This window comes from Coccomyxa subellipsoidea (assembly GCF_000258705.1).
Source record: "Coccomyxa subellipsoidea C-169, whole genome shotgun sequence".
Lineage (NCBI taxonomy): Eukaryota > Viridiplantae > Chlorophyta > Trebouxiophyceae > Coccomyxaceae > Coccomyxa > Coccomyxa subellipsoidea.
The window spans coordinates 1930637-1949016 of NW_005178035.1; the positions used below are offsets into that span (position 1 = coordinate 1930637).

The following is an 18380-nucleotide window of genomic DNA, read 5'->3' on the forward strand; positions in this document are numbered from 1 at the left end:
TCATCTCAGATAATTATTGAGTCCAATCTCAAAGTGCATCAGTGGATTCTTCACGTAGCGCAGTTCAGGACCGGAAAGCAAGCTATTAAGGAAATGATAGACGACGATGGCAGTTGTGAGAATTAGAGTTGTCGATGGCGATCGAGTGTCCACTGAGTCGCTACGAACTCCCATCACCGCAGGAGAAGCTAGGGAGACATTGCAGCAGTATAACCGACGATGGATGGGCAAGCTGGCCGCCGTGGGCAGTGAAATACACTTGGGAGGTCGCACAGACCTGGTGCCCGGAGAGACCTACATCCTGACCGTGACAAGGGATGCTGGTACATTTATCCATTGTGCTCGACAAAAATGATATTTGCCTGTAATAAGACTGATAAAGCCGCTTTGGAACTTTAGTTGTTCAATTTTGCGCACGGAACTCACAGACTGCATTGCAACACAGGTCTGGAAGAGAAGCTTGAAGGTCTGGCGGAACTAGTGGCAGGTCATGCGAAAGTACTTCTCCCAGAGACAATTGACCTGGTGAAGACGGCCACCTGCTTGTTCGCTGATGAGGATGACCAGTTCACAGGTAAGTACCTGCTCAACAGCACTTCATGTGCAACCTTGAGAATTTCTCCTTGACACTTGGAAAGCTATGACTGATCGCCTTCCCTCCTGATTACTTTGACTCCATTTTATGCAATTTCTACTTGGCTAGGAAACTAAGGTTGTGGGATGCAATTGCTGAAGGGGCTACTTGTTGCATATGCAGGATTGGGCTGCTTCTATGGGCCCCACTGGGGCATCACCTGCTACCATAACCTAGTGGAGCCACTTGATTCACACGACCCAAATGTGGTGCAGGAGCCCTCCTTGGGAGAAGAAATCGAGGTGTATGTTTTCAAACAGGGCAGGTGTGCCAATGCACCAGGTTTTCCTCCCAATTAAGCAGTGGTAGGGTTTAGCTAAAAATTCAACCCACAAGGTGCAAGAATGGGAGTGATGATTGCAGGTACCAGCGCATCTCGGTCACAATCACGGAGCTGAGCAAAGAGCATGATTTTGTTTGCTTTATCACCGAGCAGGAGCAGCCCTTCTTACAATTGCACCGAGATCCCAGCGTCTTGGAGTCAGCCAGGGAATTCGTACTGTGCTCTTTCCACTTGCAAGCTGGCTTGGGCGACCTTGCCAGTGACTTTGGCATTGGTCTGGCACCATATAGGGTACGCTCTCAAAGAACTTGAGTCCTGGGGTGCACGGTTCTGTCTGCTGATCACACTTTGTGTTCTTGTATGCAAGCTTGATGATGGCGCTGGCATGCAGGCGTTGTTTTTGCGCTTCAGCAAGCACGCAAACCATATGGTGTACGATGTCAACTGCGCACCCGGTGACTCTGGTGCAGCGCTGTTGCTGTTTGAAGGCCGTGTGATAGGGATGCATCAAGAAGGTATAAATAATCTCATTGGGGAATTTGACCCCACCAGGCCAATGCATGCGAGATTAGATGATCTCACGGAGTCTGCCCTTGCAGCTGCCCGGAGTGTAGGACAGGGTGGTCTTGGTTTGTTGGCCAGGTGTTTTCCTCAGGCAGTTTGAGGCATGGGACACATATAGAATGTTTGATACATGCAGAAGTGCAGCGGAGAATTTTTCATGGTGCTGGCAGCTGATAGGACTTGAAGAAAAGAGCAAGTAAACTTTTCATGTGAGTGCACTCAAAGTCCGTGAATGTCTCTTATGACACTACGTAGTGTCATATGTACATTAGTGTATACAAGCAATGCATCACTACCCTTAGTATAATTGTCACTTCAAGGACACTCTCAGAAAAAGGAGAGATGCATGCATGGCATTTGGTGACACTGATGATCATTAATGAACAGTTGCATTGTCTGACATTTGAAAGTTTTGGTTAGTGATCGATGAAACTCTTGCTTGGTGCAGCTCTTGAATTGTATGCCACTGGCATGTTCAAATGAAGTGCAAAAGGTGAAGATGTAGACCGAGTGCAACACAGCAAGAATGTGTCAGATTTAAGAGTCAAGACAGTCCGCTGGACTGTCCATTGGTAGCTGCCAGCTACCAGAGCTACATAAACACACTCCCCTCCCTTTTGGTGTACAGCCCAACAAGCCCCATATGGGGTTGGACCCCATCATACAATAATCGCAACAGCCTTTTGACGCTACCAGCCTTTGAAGCATCGCTGGTACCCCAGTCCCAACTCCTGGTGCAGCAGGTTAACATTGCTGCTAAGTGGCATGTGTTCAATCACATCCTGACAGTGTCTGCATGCCGCAAAATTCCCGCATCATGGTTACTGTTGAGCGCCAGCAGCAATATTGTCACCATCAAGTATTCGGCCTTACAAGATTTGGATCTGCAGTAGTGTTCATTTTGTGAAAGCATGGTGTCATCCTATCACCAGTTGCCTGTTCCTGTTCACTGCATTATTCATCCTGTGCTTGGTCTGCACTACTTTCTAACCTCCACAGCGCTCCCTTCTGATCTCATACCATCATGCAGCAATGCGCAGACCTCTGCAGCTCTGCTCTGGACGCTGCAGCTCGCAGCCAGTTGGGCAGTCGCTGCATGATAGGGCGCACTCATCGAATGAGAAGCTGTGACAGGTCACCTCGCCAACATGCAGCGCAGCTGCATTTGCGCATCGCTGCAGCACCTGCACGCCAACAGAGCCCAGGTGTTCATACTTGTGAGCGGGCTCATCGCATCAAAACTGCTGGACACATGTGGTGTTGATCAGGGGTTGACAGCCCCGAAGGGCCCCCCAAGGGATTGGCCAGCCTGCTTCGGGGCTAGGGGCAAAATTTCAGGGCAACCCCGAGATACATTCACATTTGGCAGAATGGCATTAGTGCAACCTCACGAAGTCACTTGGCTGTGACTCAGGGGCACCCTAGACTTCTCAGGCAATTTTGTACCACTTGAAGGCCGGATCCCAGGGATAATCTGCATTTCCCTGTTGGAAAATCTTGGGAACCTCAGGGATGCCCCGAAATTTCAGCTAGTATCACTGCAGCGAAGCCCCCGCCATGCTCTTGCCCTATTTAGGGGCTGGCCTGAGGTTTCCTAGGACCCCTGTCAAACCCTGGTGGTGTTCTGGTCATTACCTAGATGCTAAACAAATCACATATCATTGTCACCAGACATGCGTCTCTGGGCTGCACTCCAACAAGTAAAAGTCTGGGCTGTACCTCTTCACGGGTGGCGCAAAGGACGTTGCACTGAGCAGCTGGGTTAGGCCGGTCCATGACCTTCGATCGAGTGTTGGGCAGCGAGGATGCGCTGAGGCAAAGGCCTGCATGATCCACGACTTGGGGATTTGCGCAGAACTGAAACAGAGCAGAGCTTGGCAATGGCTGTTGAGAGTCAGTATAACACTGGGGTGTCAGGGAATGTGAGCACACTGAAAGATTCCGATTTTGGACTGTACATGCGCCGAGAACTCACCCTCAATGTCCCCCACATCGCAATGACAAGTTATCTTCGCCATCGCAGCATCACTTGAACCCACAAAAGCAGCCAAAATGCAGGCAGTCGCCGCGATCGCCGCTAGCGATGCCCGGGTGATAGCCATTGTCGCCTTTCGGGCGCTTGCAGAGGCTCTTACTGCGCGATCAGTGCTCTATCCTGACACTTCGTGGCAACCTGTCCACCTAGTAGGTTTATATGATCCGTCCTGTCAGCCTTTGCCGCTACCCTCCTGAAACGTATGCAGTACGAAATCAGACCCCTCTGAGCTCGGATCGACAATACAATGCGTCTGAAGGCAGGTGGATATCTCTCAAAACACGCTGGCCAGCCTTGTCACGAGCATGCGCCAGGTGTGATCCCAGAAACGCCTTCGGAGAACGGTTCCCGGTGCGCCGAGGCTCTTGGACTCATCATGAATTGAATCAAAGCAATGAATGACGATATTACTTACTGCATGGACTCTGCTTTTTCGCAATTCTCGCTGCATCCGCTCCACATTAGCCCGGGTGCTTGCTTTAACCGACATTGCGGCGCCTTTTGCTGGATGATCCCAGTGCGTCGCTGAGCGGGGTGAAGTGCAAGCGTGTTTGTCAAGCAATAGTAGAATATTTTCCTCATCTATATATTGCCTGAGTATCCACATGCAAGCAGAATGGGGATGACGCGTATAGCTGGAGCCTGAGGGGAGCGCAATGGCTTGACGGTGGCACACCAGCGGTGTCAGTGCGAAGAACTGCTGCAGGATGGCAGCGATGCGCAGCTTCATCAGCTCCTTGATACTGGCGGCGGTGGCTGCACAAGCAGCCGTTGGCCAGAGCAACAGCAATGGGAGCGCCCTGTGTGACTCGACAGGTCCCAGGATCTCTTGTGGCGGTGAGTCTTTTCGTGCTGTCTGGAAAACACAGCGATGTTCTTGCGTATTGCACCTGCAAAGCATGGCAAAATGTATGCATCATGGAGCGCCGCGAAGAGATTCTCGCCGGGCTTCCGCTCTGGGTTCTGAAAATCCAAGTCGACAATTTTGCAGGGCTTGCAATCAATTACTTGTGCATACTTTCTGCTAAAACAGCAGATCCTTCCACGTGCTGACGCTACCTTTGAGTGTTTCCAACCCTCTGATCGCTCTGGTGCTTGCGTGCAGGTTCCGATGCCACTTCCTGCCACAGTCAGGGCTGCTGCTACAGCCCTGCTCCTAGCAACATTGGCGGCACGGCCCTGGTCCTGCCAGCATGTTTCAAGCCCAATGCAGACAGCTCAAACTATGCTGTCCAGGGAGCTTCCCTGCAGACAGGAGGTGACATTATAAAGGGGTGAACGAGTGCATCTACCTTTGTATTCACAGCATGCAATGTGATGCGAATGAGTCCAAATCATGTAGGGCAGCGAATGAATCTTTAGATCAGATATTTTGGAATGCATGTGCATTGCAGCCAATGGAGAACAGCAGGGAACACTCAATCTGCAGGGCAATGGCGCTATGCCTTTCCTTGGAGGTGACATCAGCCCATTGATGCTCTCAGTCCAGAACCTTGACCAAAGCATTCTGCGGGTCAAGATTGGGGCGCCAGATCGCTGGGAGGTGCCTCAGGACCGGCTCTTCACCAGCACTGCCAAAGGTGCCTTACAAATGTCAATTCACAGGATGTGATGTGCTGCTGGTTACCACTGTCAATGCATGCATGCCTGGCACTGAACCTTTCAATGTACATGACATGCATGGATGCACGGAGGCGGATTGACAGGGTGTGTTGAGACATGTGCAGGTACATTGCAGGGGTCACCAAAGTACACACTGCAGTACAGTGCCTCCCCCTTCATATTTGCTGTTTCCCGTTCGGATGGCAGCTCAACAGAGCCTCTTTTCAACACTGGTGGAAGCCGCTTGGTATTTAAGGTGAGCAGCGCATTTCTTATGCTCCACCTGCCTGAAGCTTTATGAATGCACAATGACAGCCTTTCATGCATTGCCCTCTCCTGCAAGGATTCAGAAATTCAGGCTGCATGTGAGGCGAATGAATGAATGCATCTCCTTCGTTTCCTCAGGACCAGTATTTGGAGATTTCTTCCAAGATCCTCTCCACCACAACACTCTATGGCCTAGGCGAACACACTAGCAGCACAGGATTTGCTTTGAGGAGGGACGGACAGCCATACACACTCTGGACACGAGACCAGCCACCAAATGTGCCCAACCTGAACAGCTACAGCTCTCATCCTTTCATCATGGATGTGCGAAAAGGTGGGACCTGTGCAAACTCATCCTCCTGGTTGCCCTGCAATGTGCGCTTGAATTTTGCAAGCCTCTTAAGGTGTTCATGCATGATGTCATGTAGCTGCTCTGCTGCAATGGTACATGTCAGATGACAAATTTTCTTGTGAAGGTCATGCATTGACATGCATGGATGTACAGATAATGCATGTGTTATGTGTGGAAATGCAAACTTGTTTTGACTGCATGAACAGGTGGACAGGCACATGGCGTGCTGCTGCTCAATAGCAATGGCATTGATGTTGTGCTAACCAAGACCAAGATGCAATTCAGAGCCATTGGAGGCGTCCTGGACTTATACTTCTTCATGGGTCCCACACCTCTGGAGGTTCTTGCTCAGCTAACCAGCATTATAGGACGCCCTGTGATGCCCCCTTACTGGAGCATGGGTCTGCAGCAGAGCAAGTGAGTCGTGTGCAACACCATGCAAATTCTTCACAACCTTGCCTGGATGAATACACCACCATGCACTGTCGCAAAAGTGATGCATGCTTGATGACGGCATCTGGCCTGTCCATTGTCTTTCAGATCCTATTGCATTGTGCAGGAATGGCTACCTGACACTGGACTACTGCGAGCGCGTGGTGCAGAACTACACCCTGAGTGGCATCCCGCTGGAAACCTTTGTCACAGACATACCCTACATGAACCATCTGCAGATCTTCACCCTGAGCACAGATTACCCTCTGCCAGAATTCCAGGCCTTTGTCAAACGACTGCATGCTGCCAATCAGCGATGGGTAAGCTGTCAGCAACTGAAGCTTTTCGATCTGGGTCTTCCTGTTTCTTTTGCAGGTGCCATTTAGGCTCTAAAGTGTCCAATATTCATGCATGCAGGTACCAATACTGGATCCCCAGGTCCACATCAAAGAGGGCTATGAGCCATATGATACTGGCATCCAGCAGAATGTCTTTGTGAAGGACATTGCGGGCGGCAACTATGTTGGTCAGGTAGACGGTGCTCTAGCTCTTTATGCAAGCATAAGAATGATGTACAGATGAAAAACGGCTATGCAGATTCGGATAATAACCATAAATGTGTTCTGCAGCTGTGGCCTGGAGCTGTGCATTACCCGGATTTCTTTAACAATGCTACTGTGAGCTGGTGGACATCTCTCATACAAGGGCTTCATAACCAGCTCCCTTTTGATGGGCTCTGGATTGACATGAATGAGGCCAGCAACTTCTGTACTGGAGATGTTTGCAGTGACCCCGGTGAGTCCCACCATGATCAGCAGAAGAGTTTGAGTACACAGGTTATCAAAAGCAAAATCACTGAGGGAACGTTAGGTGATCTCCAACCTGTGGCTGCAGGCAATATCGAGGACAACACTGACTTCGTATGTCTGCTTTCCTGCTCGGATGGCACCAGTGCTGCAGGGTCCAATGCTGCAGGACTGCCCTCCGCAGGCATCTTCAACCCTCCATACCTGATCAACAACAATGGGACACAGCTGGACATCAAAACAAAGGTGCATGCAGTTCTATAAGAATGAAAAACAGCCTTGCAAACATGAGCTCTTTGTCTTCTGTGCAAGTAATGCATCACTGGTCTGTGTCATGTGCAGACCCTTCCAGTGAGCGCACGCCATGCTGATGGGACACTGGAGTACAATGCCCACAATGTGTATGGACTGTCCATGGCTATTGCCACAACACAGGCTCTCAAGACTGTCCGGCAGAAGCGGCCCTTCACTCTGACTAGGTATGCGCTCTTCTGTTTCTCAGAACCCGGAGTGGCATTAGCTTTAAATTGCTCTGATGCAATGCAAGCTGTAATTGTCCAACTAAGACCTTCTTTTTTGCAGGTCCACATTTGTAGGATCTGGTGCATACGCAGCACATTGGACTGGTGACACTGCCAGCTCTTGGGATGATCTGAAATGGGGCCCTGGGGTGAGTTTCTGGCTGCACACATGACAAGATCATGCAGGAGATTATTATGGACGTTGTATTGAATGTTCATCCTTCTCTGTTGAGGAGAGTGCCCCACTTTGTTCCTGGTGCAGATGATGATGGCAAATGGGATGTCTGGCAATGCATTCATCGGGGGCGACATCTGTGGCTTCCAATTTGTCGCCACAGAGGAGCTTTGTGCTCGATGGGCTGCAGCAGGAGCCTGGCAGCCATTTGCTCGCAATCACCATGCTGAGGGCTTCCAAGAATTCTACTTGTGAGTCCCTTCTTCTGCCTGCCTCTGTGCATGCTTTGGGAGCATGTCTCCCCACATGTGCGTGTTTGCGCCAGGATTCGAATTGCACGCTAACTGGGAGCTGCCGTGCACACTGCAGGTACCCCAATGTGAGCGCAGTGGCCAAGAAGGTGTTCACATGGCGGCTGCGAGTGATGCCATACCTGTACACAGCGTTCTATGATGCGCACACATTCGGCTGCAGCATCATGCGCCCCCTCTTCTTCAGCTTCCCGGGTGATGCCGCCTCCTACAACATCGACCAGCAGTGGATGCTGGGGGATGCACTCATGGTGGCCCCCATCATGACCCAGGGCACCAGCACCACCTCTGCATACTTTCCCTCCGGCGTTTGGTACAACCTCTACGACCACACAACCATCACTGGAGGCCGCAGCCAGACCGTCATGGTGAGCTCCTACACTATGGCGCTTTTGCATCTGCATGCATATCCCCATGATCAGTCAGCTTGCAACAGGAGAAAAGGATCTCAATTCTCACTTTGACAATGTGTGCGCAGGCTAATCTGACTGACAACACACCCGTCTTCATCCTTGGCGGCAACATCATCCCAGTGGGTCCAAATGGCTCTGTGACGACCACCGCTGCGCGTGCCGGCAACATCACGCTTGTAGCCGCCATGCCAGCTGCCAACTCCCCATGGTTTGATCGCTGCGGTCAGGAATGCGCCGGCAAGAGCCAGCCGGGCAACTTGGTGGCCTGTGGGCACATGTACCTGGACCAGGGTGCGTCCATGCAAGCAAATCCAAGCGACATGCATGTTGCATGTGTTTGACATTGATCTGGCTTTAAGGGCCCCTGCTAAGACCAGTGTGTTCTCTTGTCTGTAAGGCATGTGTCAGCTTGTTTGCTCACAGGATCAATGAGGATGATGACAACTGTGCATTGTGCAGGTGAGGAGCTGAGCGTGGGGACATCCCTGAACAACTACCTCAGCTTTGAGGTCCGGCTCACTGGCAGCACATCTGTGGGCCTCCAGGGAAACATGGCTCTGAACTGGCCGGGAGCACCTGGAGGCGGCCAGGGCTCTGGCTGCACTGCTAATGTCACATGGCCCATGCTGACCGCCATTACCATCCTGGGCAGCGGGCCGGTGAATACTGCTTCTGTGTCCGTTACGGTGAGTATCCCAAAGCACCGCATGCAGCTCAAGATCTTGCTGCATTGTGAAAAATTACACCAAAGCAAAAATTCGTGTGCCTGTTAAGAGGAGCCGTCTGCTTCTTGTGCTGAAGGACATGCGCATGCAATGCATTAGTCATTGGCAGAGGCTTACATTGGGCTGCTGAATGCTCTGCAGGAGGTTGGGAACCAGTTCAGCGCAGACTCAGCCTTTGCTGCGACCGGCATGGTGCAGGCCCAGTCTACCGCACCACCTGTCACGGCAGCTGACGGCAGTGGCAGCATTGTCTCCTACGGCCTGCCCATGCCCAAAGGAAATGTGGCGTACAACTCAGTCACCAACAAGCTGAGCATCACCGTCCTGGACTATCAGCTGCGGTGCCCCAACGGCCTGAAGGTCACCTGGTCATCCCCTGTGGTGGCACAGCCCAATGATGCCGCCGGATAAGAGCACAGTGGAGCACTTTGCACTTGTGCTCTGGTCTATTCTTGAGGTTATGAGTGTGTCGGCAGGCAACAGATAGCAAACTGGGGGGTGTTTCATTTTGAACTTGGTCGCATTGTTCGGCGTACCTGCCGACAGCCTGCACTGCTGAGCTACATGGGCCTGTGCAATCTGTGGGCTGAAGGGATGGTGATCCCTGCTGTGCATGATGTGCACAACAGATGCTGAGGCTATCAGGCTGTGAATTAGGAAATATCATAGTTGGGCTTCATTATCCTGGAGGAGTCTGTGGTAATCTTACTAGGAAGCCCATGTTTGAGCGTTCATGGATATCCTGGAGCGTTCAGCTGAGTAGCAAGGCTATGGTTGGGGTGATGAAGGTGTTTTGCAGCATATACGCGACCAGAATGGTTGGCAGATTAAACTTTCTGTGATGCAATGGGCCATGAGTTCTGATCTGCCCTACTGTCATTCAGAGGCCCACCTTCTAGGACAAGCTGCAATCCCCAACCTTGTATGGAACTGGCTCCCACACATATGTAGCTTAGAAGTTAGAGAACTGCCGTGGACAGCTGTGGGTACTGTCAAGATTGTCATGAGATGTCATTGCAGATTTTGCAGCAAAGAAGGCGGCAATATGCCGCAGAGTGTGCCTGGATATGAGAATCTTTGCTTGCTGCAAACCTGGAGTGTGTAGGAAAACGACTGAAGTACGAAGTATGCCTCTTTTTTCATGCTCGCTGGACTTGTTCAGGTCCTAGCAATAACCCTGTCTTGTGTCAGAGGTAGCAGGCTTCTCGGATGAGAGCCATCAGGCAGGTCAAGGTCTACGTGGTGCTCTGTTCTTGTACATAGGATAGCTGTCCGGAAAGAGCTTTCCAATCCCAAAGCAGCCTTATGAGCAGATCCTTCATATCATGTCTGTGTGCTGCCTGTAATTAACGCAGTATATCGGATATACTGCACTCTGCAATTGAGCATCGCCATACCCTGATTGGCGACTCAACAACTATTTTTCTTGGTTGCTATACCTGGCGCTGCAGCTTGTCTGCAGGACGTACCTTGCTTTTTGGCAGGAAAAGCGTGTACTAATAATAATTATAATAATAATAATACCTGGCGCTACAGATTCATCAAAAGCTGACCCTGGATCTTGAACCCAGTTAGCTCTGCAGCTGCATCCCTTGCATGTCAATTTCCTCTCACAAGTTTCAGAACGGGACAGGTGTCAGCACAAAGAGACATGCCGTGCATTCAGGGAGCCTGATTAGGGCACTGCAATCATGGACTGCCAAGAGATGAAGTCAGCATTCCCAGCTCAGCTGGAGCACAACAGATCTGTCCTGCAGGAGCCTCGAAGGCAGGAGCGACACGGCGCTTGTGCTGTCTTGCAGTGACAGCGGTGCTTGAGTCGACGATGAGGTTCAGGATGAGGGCGTTCGGAACGGCGCTGCTGGCTGCTTTTGTGCTCGGTGCTGTGGCCGGTCAGAACACCGTCGACCTCAGCGCTTGCGACCCCGACGGCCCTCGAGTTGCCTGTGGTAAGCATCAAGATATCGGCGTTGCAGACTTCCAAGCAGAGCAGCAGTGTTGACAAGCAAAGGTGCTTTTTCAGGAACCCTAGACTTGCCGCTCTTTCACGTCGCCTCTGCTACCTGTGATTGATCGCTGTGTGTCTGTGCAGGCTGGAATGGCATTGAAGAGGGTACCTGCCGAGGCATGCACTGCTGCTACTCACCCGGACCCGACAACATCGGAGGCATCACGTACGGCTTGCCGACCTGCTACAAAGCGAACGGTGGAGAGTCCAACTACAGAGTGGCAGGTGGCAGCCTGCAGACAGGAGGTACGCTTCATCCTTCCGCTGAATTTCTCAGAAAACGGATCTTTTGCTTGTCAGGTGCATCACCATGTCTCTCAGATAGCTGGTGTCAGCTCGGGCCAGACCCCTGTGTGCTGGTCCCATTGAATTTCGTGTCATGAAAATATGGGCTGTCGAGACCCCTGTGGCACAGCTGAGTGAGCTCTGTGTGACGGAATGAGATCCTATGCTTGCATGTGTGCAACTCATTGGCCTGAGCGCTGGTGTGGTCTTGGTGCAGATGGCCCAATCATCGCCAAGGGGAACCTGGTGCTGCCATCAAACGGCACTATGCCCTTCCTTGGCGCCGACATCAGCCCGCTCGATTTGCAAATGGAGAGGGTGGACACAGGCATCCTGCGAGTGAAGATCGGTGCTCCAGGGCGCTGGGAGCTGCCACAGGACAAAATGTTCATCAACACCGTCAAAGGTACAAGTCCCTCAAAGGTACAAGTTGCATGTCTACATCATTTATATTGCTTCTGGTGGTCCACAATTGAGCTGCATGGAATAGACTGGAAGGCATGCATGACAGCAGAAGATATATTGCCCAGCATTCATCTGCCATCCATTAAGGGGATGCATGTCATGGTTTTCTGGCATGTCAGGTCTTGCAAGTGGCCTTGCACTTGCTGCATGATTGAAGCCTAACTAGTAGTTGTATGATTTTGTGACTAGGCAACACTGGGGGTTCTCCACTGCTTGAGCTGAAGTACAGCGCATCTCCCTTTGGCTTTGCCGTTGTCCGCGCCGGTGGCAAGAAGGATGTACCCCTGTTCAACACAGCAGGCTCCCGTCTCGTGTTCAAGGTTTGAGCGCCTGCCTTGTATCCGGCATGCAGTGTGAGAATGTGCTATCCCTGCGCATTTGCTGCAAACTGCGACTAGGTGATGCATGCATTATAAACGTGCAAGGCATCTCTGGGATACAATGCCCTCATCTTTGACTGTATGTTTCAGGACCAGTACATTGAAATTACTAGTGGCATCCCAGCGAACGCAGTGCTGTATGGCCTCGGTGAAAGTGCTCCCAGCACGGGCCTTGCCCTGCGGCGGGATGGGATCCCCTACACACTGTGGACGCGCGATCAGGCGCCTGAAGTGCCAGATGTCAACAACTACGGTGCCCATCCCTTCATCATGGATTTCCGTCCAGGTATGGGAATCTCCAGAAATTCTCAACCATACCAGTGCAGCTGATGCGCATGCATGTCCCATGACAAGCCAGGTTCCTCCTGTATCTAGAGCCATTGGCTTGTCTTTAGCACTTAAAGACAGAATTTGTTTTCTGGCAAGACATGCATGCATTCATGAACCCAAAATGTGTGCTACATGCAGGCGGTGCCACTCATGGCGTGCTACTCATGAACAGCAACGGCATCGATGTGACGCTGACACCCAAAAAGATGCAATTCCGTGCCACTGGCGGCATCCTGGATCTGTACTTCCTGGCTGGTCCCACCCCAATGGGCGTGATGAATCAGCTGACCAGCATCATAGGCCGCCCCCACATGCCCCCATACTGGAGCCTGGGGCTCATGCACAGCAAGTGGGTATCCTGTTTGATTTTATATCTGCATGCATCCAAGTTCTGTGCATCCCAGTGCCTCTCTTAGAAGCGAGCAATGCCAGCTTGGGCTTATAGCTCATGACCATGAACATGCAAGGGAGCCTCCCTGTCAGTCTAACCTTGCAGATATGTTATCAGTTGATTGTAGAGCCAAAAGAATACAACAGGATGTTGTTAAAGATATTTTGGCATGTGCAGGGTTGGCTACATGACTGTAGAGTACTGTGATCAAGTGGTGACCAACTACTCGCGAGCACAGATACCCCTGGAGACTTTCATCACGGACAACCAATACGCCGATGCCTACATGGACTTCACCTTCAGCGACGGCTACCCCCAGAAGGCATTCCGGGCTTTTGTGGACAAGCTGCATGCCAAGGGGCAGCGATGGGTAACGCACATGCATGCATGATCTTCGCTGAAGAGATTCCGTTTTTTTTTTTATATTTGCCTGCTGCCAGGAATCATGCTGAAGTTTCTGCTTGATTGCAGGCACCTATCATCAACCCTCAAATCCACATCCAGCCTGGATACGCGGCCTATGAGTCCGGCATTGCTGATAACGTTTTCATCAAGGATATCTCTGGCAAACCTTTCACTGGCCAGGTGTGCCACACATCTGTGTGCACCTTCAGCATTCCTCTTGCCAATGCTTCAATGCCCTTTCCTCAGCACCTGGTTAGAAGTTGATGGTTGCCAACTTGCAGCTCTGGGCTGGCGCGGTGCATTACCCAGACTACTGGGCAAACGTTACGCAGCGCTGGTGGGCTAAAGAGCTGGCAGACTATCACCAGAAAATGCCATTCGATGGTCTCTGGATTGACATGAATGAAGCCAGCAACTTCTGCACTGGGGATGTTTGCTATGACAATGGTAAGGTCCACCTGTCGTCTATCTGAATTCGGTCCAATGCTACTTTCTTGCTGACAAGTCCAGTCTTGTTGAATGCAGATTCTGGGGCTCTCACCTTTTCGATGCCTGCTGCAGGCAAGGCAGGGCCCAATACTGACTTCCAATGCAGAATTGACTGCCACAGAGGCCCGGCTGCTGCCAATGGTGCCCCAAATGTGCCCCCTGCTGGAATCTTCGATCCTCCATACACCATCAACAACAACAACACCCAAGTGAATATCACTGTCAAGGTAAGAATAGTTTTTGATTTCACATGCAAGGGTCTAAAATAGGTTTTGAGCATGTGCTGTTTTCCTTTAGACTATTTTTAAGACCGTCAATGTGAACCCAGATGCTATTATCAGTATACTTACAGCTTGTTCCATGCATGCATTGCAGACCATCTCACCAGCAGCGCGCTATCTGGATGGAGAATTGGAATATAACAGGCACAACTTGTACGGCCTTTCCACAGTGATTTCCACCAGAAGTATTCTGAACAGCCTGATCCCCAAGAGATCCTTCCTTCTCACCAGGTCAGTTGTCAGCAATTGTCCCCATTTTTTAAAGGCCCTCCCTTGCATGCCCCTTCCCCACCTACACGAGTTCTTTCAACTCTACGTTCTGATGATGGCAGACATATATCCCGTATAACAAGACTTTGTCTCAAAATTGCTCACAGGTCCACCTTCCTTGGGTCAGGAGCGTATTCCGCGCACTGGACAGGCGACACAGCCAGCACTTGGGCTGATCTGCGCCGAAGCATTGCTGTAACCTTCTTTCTCTGCTCCATACTGCATGTTGTCTACTTCCACTCCAAACTGAGAAGTAAAGCGCAAGTCTGGTAAGCTTATAGGGTTTTGGTGTCCTGCACAGAACATGCTGGCGAACGGCCTGGCTGGCAATGCTTTCATCGGCGCTGACATCTGCGGCTTCCAGCATGTGGCAACCGAGGAGTTGTGCAGCCGCTGGGCGGCTGCAGGAGCCTGGCAGCCATTCTCGCGCAACCACCACTCCACCGGCTTCCAGGAATTCTACCTGTAAGTTCTCTGATGCAGCTCTTTACAAATTCAATCAACATTTTCTCAAAAAGTCTGCCCAGCGCTGCCTGCATGCAGATGATCACATACAGTGAGGTGCTATTGAATGTCAAGGCCAAGGTGACATGCAGTGTACTAAAATGTGCAAGTTGTCTCTCGCAGGCGGCCGACCATCCGGAGCCTGGCACAGAAGGTCTTCCCCTGGCGGCTGCGAGTGCTGCCCTACCACTACAGCACCTTCTACGACGCGCACACCTTCGGCTGCAGCATCATGCGCCCTCTCTTCTTCAGCTTCCCCAAAGACAACACGACCGCCCTCATCCACCAGCAGTGGATGGTGGGTGATGCTATCATGGTGGCACCCATCCTGCAGGAGGGCGTCGTCAGCACCTCCGCATACCTGCCGCCCGGGGTCTGGTATGACCTGTACAACCACACCGCCATCGATGCCAGCGCAGGGGGCCTCAACACCACTGCCCAGGTGAGGCTTTTTTACTCATTTGCCTTGCATGGCATTGGTTCATCTACGTAAAGTTAGACATTTCAGTCATTAATATGCAGAGCGCGATTGCAAAGGTGCACTGTCCTGTTGACTCTGCCACATCACCCCTGCAGTGCACTTCCTTCTGCAGAATGCCACTGGAGGACACCCTCCTTCAAAGCAGAGAGTATTTGGACATGACAATACTTTCTAACAGCATACTTGACTTGACATGCAGGCGGGATTGGCGGACAACCCACCCGTGTTTGTACTGGGAGGGAACATCGTGCCGCTAGGGCCTCCAGGAACCAACACGACAACTGCACTGCGGGCGGGCAACCTGACGCTGCTTGTGGCCTTCCCCAGTGCTGACTCACCGCCGTTTGAGCGCTGCGGCGGGGGCTGCGGGTCCCAGAACGGCGTCGGCAATCGCGTCACCTGCGGCCACATGTACCTGGACCAGGGTAAGTTGCCACTTCCAGATGCCTCTGCTGTAGATGCCCGATTACATGCCTGTCTCCATGCACCGCTCTCAGTGGCAGCTCTGCATGCCACAGAAGTACGGCATGATGCTGTCCTGATCTTTGGCTGAATTGGTGTCATCTGTTAGTCACATGTACAGTGATTCAAGTCTCAATCCAGGCCTTCGAAAGTTGTGCCAGTAGCTTTGGCTGATACAGAAGATGTCACACAACATCTCATGCGCAGGTGATGAGCTGAACGTTGGCACAGCTCAAAACAACTACGTGGCCTATGAGGCTCGCGAGGTCAGCCAGACTGGCGGCGCAACCCAGGGCACCTTTGTCGTGTACTGGCCGGCCCCCCCAGGCACTGAGGGCGTGGCGGGATGCAGCGCAAACGTCACCTGGCCGATACTGGACATGGTCAACATCCTGGGAGTGGGCCCTGTGGACCTGTCGTCTGTCACGGTCATGGTGCGACTTCCGAGCTGTGATAAATACAGAGCACTGCGCACTCTTGCACACTTGAATATTCTGAGGCTGGCCAGTCCTCCTTGCGCAGCAACAAAGAAAGCTGTTCTACCTGCAGCCTATTGAACTGAATCAGCAGCAAAGCTATGTGAAACAGAATCATATGATTACAAATGATAGATTTGTTGGCGACCAATGATCTCAGCATCAAATGTGTTGTATGACTGCAGGACATTGGTGCCCAGACAAGCCCGTCCAGCGCTTTTGAGACCCCTGGCAGCGCTGTGGTGTCATCGCAGTCTCTCACCAGCACACCCATCCAGGCCGCACCTGTCAGGCCCCAGTTGAAGGTCATGTACAATCCCATGACCAAGGAGCTCAACATCTCCTCCCTGGGATACCAGCTGCGCTGCCCGAACGGCCTCAAGATCACCTGGTTGCCGCAGTCTGCCGAAGGCACAACAGCCCAGGTGCTGTAATGCCAGTCTTTGTTTTGTCGTTGATATCTGTAGAAGCTCATATGCCCCTGTTCTGCATAACAAGACACAAAATTCAAGCGTGTCCGCCAATGCTGAAATGAATATTTTTTAAGTACAGCCAATTTGTCGTGCAGATGCCAACGACAGAGCCTGCAGCTTTCTCGGCACAGTCTGCAAACAACTCGCACAGTGCCATAGTGGCGACGCCGATCAGCTCCATGCTTGCTGCCAGCCCTCCATTCCCAGCCACCGTGGTCTTCCCTGACATCCCCCAACAGCAGGTAGGAGAATATGTTACACTATGGCAGTAATTAAGATTATCCGTAGGGTTTGCTGGGTGTCTGTGTTCTATCATGCAAATCGGCGTCCCGTCGGACGGGTTTGGCGTTCCGTCGGATCTAGTACATTCCATCTCTTGAGTGTTGCATGGTCATGCTGTAAGTCTGCTGACGATTATGGGATGATTGCAGCCGGCATCACCGATCGACGACACTGTGAAGTCTCCCATGGGACTGCCGTTTGCCTGGCCGCCGCAGTTTGCTCCTGGAGATGTGTCTGCCGCCGGCCCCGCCCCTGCCCCGGCTCCCTCAGGGATGGTGTCAGCGCTCTCACGGCAGGCCCCGCCAGCTGCAGGCGGATAGGCTCGATGCAGAACAGCTGAAAGCATCGTGGTATCGATTGTGATAGGAGAGCAGCAACCCTGGCAGGGATCAATAGCCTTTTGAGTGCTCAAGCAATGGCGCAAAGGATGCAGGGCAGCTCATCGCCAAAATGTTCTATGCAATAAGCTCAAATGCAAATGAAGTGACGAGTTCTTACATTCCCCTTTTTTGGGATTTTGTTGGGAGCTTCTCCTTCCTGGGCTGGAGCATCCGCTGACACAAGTTGGTGATGTTTCCAGCCAGGATGGTGGGTGTAGGATGCTCCAAAGCCAACGCAACCATCGCTTGCTCTCATTGATTGATCTCTTAGCAGTGCTGTCTGAATGAAGTACCTGCCCTGCTGATTTCTCAGAAGGATGTTGCTTGGCAGGCAGGCTCTACATCGCCCTGTCTGGGCCTGCTCTGTTAGTTCACTTTGATGCTCTCTCATTGCCTTTCGAGGTGCCCGGATGGGCCATGTCTCCTGCAGGAATATGTGTGTATTTTTTGAAATGACACCTTGCGAATGATTGTCGTGTGAATGGATATGTGAAACCGAATGCTTGTCTCTTGAAGTCTGAACAGTGACGAGGTGATCACTGTGATGCGAGTAGCGCTGCGCTCGGCGCGTGTGTGCTGCTTCACATAAGTGCTGCGCCTGTGGAAAACTGCTGAAGGTATTTGAAAGTTCAAAGGAAGTCTGTATTGTTCCTGACAAGATCCTGAAGGAAAACTATAATGCAAAAGGCGTGTACAGGCTTTCATGCATGCTATGCAGCAATTGAACACGGCTTGAGCGGTGGCTGCTTAAGCTGTGAAGCTCGCATGGCTGGTATGACTGGGGAGATCCTATCAGAGGATTGCCAAAACCATGTGAAATTTGCTGCCAGGAGGCAGCAACTTGTGGGATGCCACTGCCTGGCAGTGGCAGAATGGAATCAACTTTAGCCGAGCTAGA

General features: G+C 51.7%; 5 protein-coding genes across 5 annotated transcripts; 4 read left to right on the forward strand and 1 right to left on the reverse strand.

Annotated features, from left to right (window-relative positions):
* The first annotated feature begins 33 nt into the window (after positions 1-33).
* On the forward strand, positions 34-2036 carry COCSUDRAFT_53569 (hypothetical protein). Its single transcript, XM_005647805.1, has 5 exons — positions 34-323; positions 446-574; positions 758-899; positions 998-1208; positions 1309-2036. Exons 1-5 carry the CDS (start codon positions 107-109, stop codon positions 1579-1581), a joined length of 972 nt encoding a protein of 323 aa, XP_005647862.1. The 5' UTR covers positions 34-106; the 3' UTR covers positions 1582-2036.
* On the reverse strand, positions 2006-3749 carry COCSUDRAFT_33304 (hypothetical protein). Its single transcript, XM_005647806.1, has 3 exons — positions 3457-3749; positions 3201-3304; positions 2006-2665 (listed from the first exon to the last, which is right to left on the reverse strand). The coding sequence occupies exons 1-3, from the start codon at positions 3581-3583 to the stop codon at positions 2504-2506; spliced, it is 393 nt and encodes a 130-aa protein (XP_005647863.1). The 5' UTR covers positions 3584-3749; the 3' UTR covers positions 2006-2503.
* Positions 3750-4957: 1208 nt separating this feature from the next.
* COCSUDRAFT_53571 (hypothetical protein) lies at positions 4958-9534 on the forward strand (the record flags this gene model as incomplete). The annotated part of the gene is made up of 15 exons (XM_005647807.1): positions 4958-5096; positions 5244-5374; positions 5524-5728; positions 5944-6154; positions 6297-6489; positions 6587-6700; positions 6799-6964; positions 7064-7221; positions 7318-7454; positions 7558-7645; positions 7759-7922; positions 8041-8350; positions 8461-8686; positions 8855-9081; positions 9262-9534. 15 exons carry the CDS (start codon positions 4958-4960, stop codon positions 9529-9531), a joined length of 2739 nt encoding a protein of 912 aa, XP_005647864.1.
* Positions 9535-9707: 173 nt separating this feature from the next.
* On the forward strand, positions 9708-10478 carry COCSUDRAFT_33306 (hypothetical protein). The gene has a single exon (XM_005647808.1). The coding sequence runs from the start codon at positions 9750-9752 to the stop codon at positions 9960-9962; it is 213 nt and encodes a 70-aa protein (XP_005647865.1). The 5' UTR covers positions 9708-9749; the 3' UTR covers positions 9963-10478.
* Positions 10479-12084: 1606 nt separating this feature from the next.
* COCSUDRAFT_928 (hypothetical protein) lies at positions 12085-15740 on the forward strand (the record flags this gene model as incomplete). The annotated part of the gene is made up of 12 exons (XM_005647809.1): positions 12085-12189; positions 12304-12544; positions 12727-12937; positions 13157-13349; positions 13451-13564; positions 13666-13847; positions 13995-14100; positions 14249-14385; positions 14532-14619; positions 14726-14889; positions 15052-15370; positions 15609-15740. Coding segments are annotated over 12 exons (1992 nt in total), but the record flags the coding sequence as incomplete, so codon positions are not given.
* Positions 15741-18380: the final 2640 nt, after the last annotated feature.